General features: G+C 38.7%; 1 protein-coding gene across 3 annotated transcripts in view; it reads left to right on the forward strand.

Moving 5' to 3' along the window:
- KPNA2 (karyopherin subunit alpha 2) overlaps window positions 1–1,849 on the forward strand; it is an 8,052-nt gene extending 6,203 nt beyond the window's left edge. For all 3 annotated transcript variants that reach the window (XM_015812965.1, XM_015812964.2, XM_015812966.1), the window contains exons 9-11: window positions 617–799; window positions 954–1,103; window positions 1,361–1,849. In XM_015812965.1, the coding sequence (XP_015668451.1) occupies window positions 617–799; window positions 954–1,103; window positions 1,361–1,450 (423 nt within the window). In that variant the 3' untranslated portion in view covers window positions 1,451–1,849. The remainder of the gene's footprint in view (window positions 1–616; window positions 800–953; window positions 1,104–1,360) is intronic.
- The last annotated feature ends 3,350 nt before the right edge of the window (window positions 1,850–5,199 follow it).

Genomic DNA, 5,199 nt, shown 5'->3' on the forward strand with positions numbered 1-5,199 from the left:
AGGCATGATGCTAAATTGAACTCATTATGTAAAATGTAAATGCATCAAAACATTTATTTTTACAAATAACTCAAGACAGAGAGCGGCTTCAACACACCTTCCTATTTTCCCCACCCTAACCGCCTTGTGAAGTATGTTGGGCTGAGAGAGACTGGCCCAAATTTACCCAGCCATCTTTCATGGTTAAGGTGGGACTTGACCTTATGGTCTCCTACTTTCCAGCATGGTACTTTAACCACTACACCAAACTGGCTCTCTTTAATAAGCTAATTGGAGAAGTGCTAGGTTTGAAGATGCAAACTGCCTTATATTGGTTACTTATCTTCTTTTCGTGAAAGTGTGCAGGAAATGTCACTGCTTAACACTGCATTTTTAAAAAAAAATAAAGCACACTAATTCTTCCATGACGTATCCAACCCCGAATCATCTGCTGAGTGGCTGTACAAATTAACTAAACATTTCAAAGGGATAGTAGAAGTGTATAATTTTGCTGTAGATGTTATAAATGTATTTACATTTGTGAGTGTGTCACAAAACTTCTATAATATTAAACTTTGTTGGACCACTTCAAGGCTGTTCTATTGCTGTCTCCTTACTTTCCTGTATTTTAAAACAGGGAGACTTTAAATCCCAGAAGGAAGCAGTATGGGCAGTGACCAATTATACAAGTGGAGGAACAATTAGCCAGATCATCTACCTTGTTCAGACCAGTGTATTAGAGCCATTATTGGATCTGCTTGTGGTTAAAGACAGCAAAACAGTCCTGGTGATTCTGGATGCTATTACTAATATTTTTATGGTAAGTTGACAAAGCAACCCACTCTGGTGGTGGGGGAGCATTTTCAAATCAAAACTGTGTATTTCACTACCAAGAACTCTTAAAACTAAAGCATTTTTCAGAATATCTTCTTTATATGAAATGTAGTGCATTAAAAATGAAATTATCTCTATAGGCGGCTGAAAAAATAGGTGAGGTTGAAAAGCTGTGCATCGTGATTGAAGAATATGGCGGCTTAGACAAAATTGAAGCTCTACAATCCCATGAAAATGAGCAGATTTACAAATCGGCTGCAAATCTGATTGAAAAATATTTTTCAGCAGAGGTAAGTAAATGCAAGTTGGCCTGCAGAGGTTGCTGTATAATAAAAAAGCTACTTGGTAAAAAGTAGATAAAAAGTTTGTGCATGTAAGGGCTTAACATTCTGTAACATCATTGAGGGTGCTGCTATATTAAAAACATGAAAAGATTGATACTTTTTTATATGTGCACAAGCAGCAATTTGTGCTTAAAATTGGACAACGTGTACTAGGCTATGAAGAAATCTAGAAGAATATTTTAAGCTTTACTCTTTTATTACAGGAGGAAGACGATGAGAATGTTATTCCAGAATCTGGTTCTGATGCATATACATTCCAAATTCAAGACGGTTCTGATACCTTCAAGTTTTGAGTCTCTTGTCTGACCGTCTTCAGCCTAGGTTTTTTTTCCCCCCTCCTTTCTGTTCTGTCTCTTACACTGCCTTTTTTCTATGTGAAATAGCACTTTGTTTCAACTAAAACTACTTGAACAGATCATGGCAGTTACATATGCCAAGTGAACTTGTGTCTTCTTATATGTCCTTTTTTGTATTCTGTAAATTCTCCCATTTCTGAATCTACTGCCTTTCAGTAGTGGATGTACCTAGATTTAGATTATATCCATACTACAGTTGATCAGACAGAAATGGTTTGTGAACCTTAATTCTCAGTTTGGTTTGCAGACCACACAATGTTTGTTAGCAAAAGCAAACCTCTCAAACTGATTTTAAAGAATACTTGTTCAAATGAAATAAACTGTATTTGAGTATCATCCAAATTGTAAAAAAAACTTTTTTGGGGAGATGCAAAATGGTGCCTGTTATTTTGCTTTCTATTTTAAAGAGAACTAGCACAGAAGGAAACAATCTTGCTGCAAGTTCACTGCATGTGAACAACTGTATTACCAAACTTTCTGCAGCTAATACCAGAATGAAAATTATTTGGGGTTGTCTATTGTTTCTCAACCTTGGTAACTTTAAGATGGGTGTGGATTTCAACTCTTTTCTAAAAATATAGAGGGCCACATTTCCCTTGTTTGGGGGAAATGCCAGCAGAGTCAAGCATTTTCCAATTTTTTGATATGCCCAGACCAAAAGGTTCACTGGTCTAGACTAGAGGCAATTGGAAGGGGAGGGGGCTACATGAAGGCTGTGTGTTGCTTCTAGATCAGACCTGTGTACTTTATCTCCCCCCGGGCCACATCCGGTCCTTTGGCTGTCTATCTAACAAATGTTAAAGAAGGACGCTGCAGGGAGCAGGAGAAGAAGCTGAGTTTGTACCAATTCTGTGCAGTTGTCGCCATGTGTTCCTTCAGTTGGCCACCAGCTTATGGGAGGGCCAGGAGAGAAATCACTTTTCTGCACCTGCACAGTGCTCACCTGGAGCAACCTGAGGTGGTGGTCATTGCATGAGGTCACCTGGGCCATGGTACCTACTGCCACCCCGGTCAAAACATGGCCTTGCAGTTGAGCAGGCAGAGCATAACCAGGAGCTATTGGTTTGACTCTCCACAACAGTCCCAGTTTCCCCTGTGGCCTCTTGGGAAAATTAATTGCCCACCCTGATCTAGATAATAACTTAATCTTACGGAATTTCTATACTAGCCTAATATTAGGCAGTAGCCTATAATATGAACAGGAAGTATTTTATTGAAATTAGACAAGAAAAACTCAGGAAAAGATTAGAAAGTTTAATAACCTTTTGCCTTATTTAATATAATGGCCAATAGCTGGATTGTTATTTAATTAGTTCTGCCCTTGCTTTGGATAATTTTTTTAAGCCAGACTGATTAACAAGTGTGAAAGTTAGTAGAAATCAACCTGAACATTCAGTATGGCAGAATGGTCTTTTTTAAAGAAAAAAGTTAACTTGCTGCATTGAGGACTGCTATAGTAATCCCCCCCACACTTTGCAGGCCAAGCAGAATTTCAGGTTGTCATTCTCTTAATTTAGCATTGCTACAGCTTCACATTTATCCCGAAATAACTGGAGACTACTGCAAAATCTAAATTTCTAACAAACATCAGCTGGTGAGGAAATACTCTGAATAGCTGCTTGCCCTAGAGAATAAAACGCCAGTTGATTGGAATGTATAGCCCTTTAGTATTAGCTTTGCATACTTTCACTGTTACCAAGAAAAGATGTGTTTTACTTGTTTTTAATGCTGTTTAATTTTGTGACACATATGTATTGCTACCATTTGGCCTATTTAAACTTTGGAAACCTGAGAACATCTTTTAGCCCTCATTTTATGCATGCTCATACAGTAAAAAGACAACAAAAGAAAAAATACAGAATCTTACTCTAATGCCAAACCCCAGTGTGGGATAATCGGAAGATTTTTTAATAATCGACAGTTATCTACGTAGGTGACTGGGTTTTTTTTCATCTGAAAAATATAAAAAATACTTTTTTTTGAGGAGTTTGAAGGAAACCATTTCTGGCAGTTAGATGTATATTGGTCCATTTCTCCACTAAGACAAGAAACACTCCATGGACCCAACTATTAAGCAGTCTCCAAATCTCCATTTTTGGGGAAGGTTAAGGTGATTTGTCTGCAGCTGAGGAGAACTTAGAGGAAACAGATAACCTAGACTCATTTCAGTTGAGTTTCAGGCTGGAATTTTGAGACAATCTTTTGCAGCAGCTAACCAGGTGGTCCACTGTTTCTTCAGTTTCTTTGCAAAGGTGACATTTCTATTTTTCTCAATTTTAGTCAATTCTGGCTTGTATATTTGGGATGGGTAAACATTTCTTCAAGTAGTTCTGCAGCTGTTGGCCCTGGTTGTTCAACTAATAACCTTGAATCCTGTAGACCACAGGTCCCCAACCTTTTGAGCACCAGGGACCGGTTCCGTGGACAGTGTTTTTTTTCTGCAGACCGGAGGGGGTATGGGTTCAAGTACTGCCCTGCAACGCTAGCGCTGGTGGGATGCTCGGGGCAACGCTAGCACCAGTGGGATGTTTGCCGCTAGTGCGAGTGGGGGATGTGAGTACGTGTGCATGTGCGCATGCACTGGCCATCCTTTCATGCAGCCTGGTGGCCAAGCGGCCACGGCCCAGTAGTAGGCCATGACCCAAAGGTTGGGGACCCCTGCTGTAGACCACTTGTCTCCAGATGTCAAGAACCTGAGCACCTCTCATGGTCCAAATGTTTTTGGGTTTCTAAAATTTAAATTAAAATAGGCTGATTAGTAGAAATACTTGACCTGGGTAATGACTGATTTAATATAGCTTCCTGTAAATTACAAGCTAAAAAAAAAAAGCTAACTAGACCTTGTTTATACAAACAGCACTCACAATATGTCTTCTTGTCTAATTTCTTTGCAACCTACCCCAGTTTCATAATACACTGATTCATACATTATTGTTGTTTTTAATTTACACCTATTTATTTTAGAACAGGGGTGTCAAACTACCGGCCCACAGGCCGGTTGCATCATATGGAGGGCACGCCCACCCCAACTCCGTCAATGCAAAAAAAGTCACGATACGTCGTGACACATCACGTGATGTAGCGAGTTTGACACCCATGTTTTAGAGGAACTCATCAATTCCAACCCTGTTGTGATCTTAATTCCTCTTAGTTCATTTACTCTTCCACATTTCTGTAATTAGATTTTCATACATTCTCAGCCAAGCTGCTTCAATGTATTTATACTGGTAACTACATTTAGCCTCAATTTATTCTTGATCCTTGCTGCAAATCCTTTGGGTTCTCGACCAACAACATGGCATCATCTGCATACAAACAATACACACATCTTTATATTCCCCAACTTAACACACCTCTAATGCAATCCCAATCCATTCATTCAGAAATACATTCAATATCCAAGGGAACTTCATTCACTATTCAATGCTGAATCATTTGCTAAGCATCCACTACAGAAATAAAATCTGTATCTATCAAAAGCTTAATATTTTTAAGGTGGATATTTTTGGGATATTTCAAACAGACTAAAGAATTGGAATTTCCAATAAAGCCACAGCAATGGGTTCAGTTCCCTAAAAATGGTTTAAATGGTATCTACAGATTTGAGATTCAGGTTGATTAATCAAAAAACTATATTGAAGGTGAATTGGACTCCCAAAGAATATATTTGAAAAGGTGGACATAAG

The sequence above is a fragment of the Protobothrops mucrosquamatus genome, unplaced genomic scaffold (assembly GCF_001527695.2).
Source record: "Protobothrops mucrosquamatus isolate PMUCROS unplaced genomic scaffold, P.Mucros_1.0 scaffold124, whole genome shotgun sequence".
Lineage (NCBI taxonomy): Eukaryota > Metazoa > Chordata > Lepidosauria > Squamata > Viperidae > Protobothrops > Protobothrops mucrosquamatus.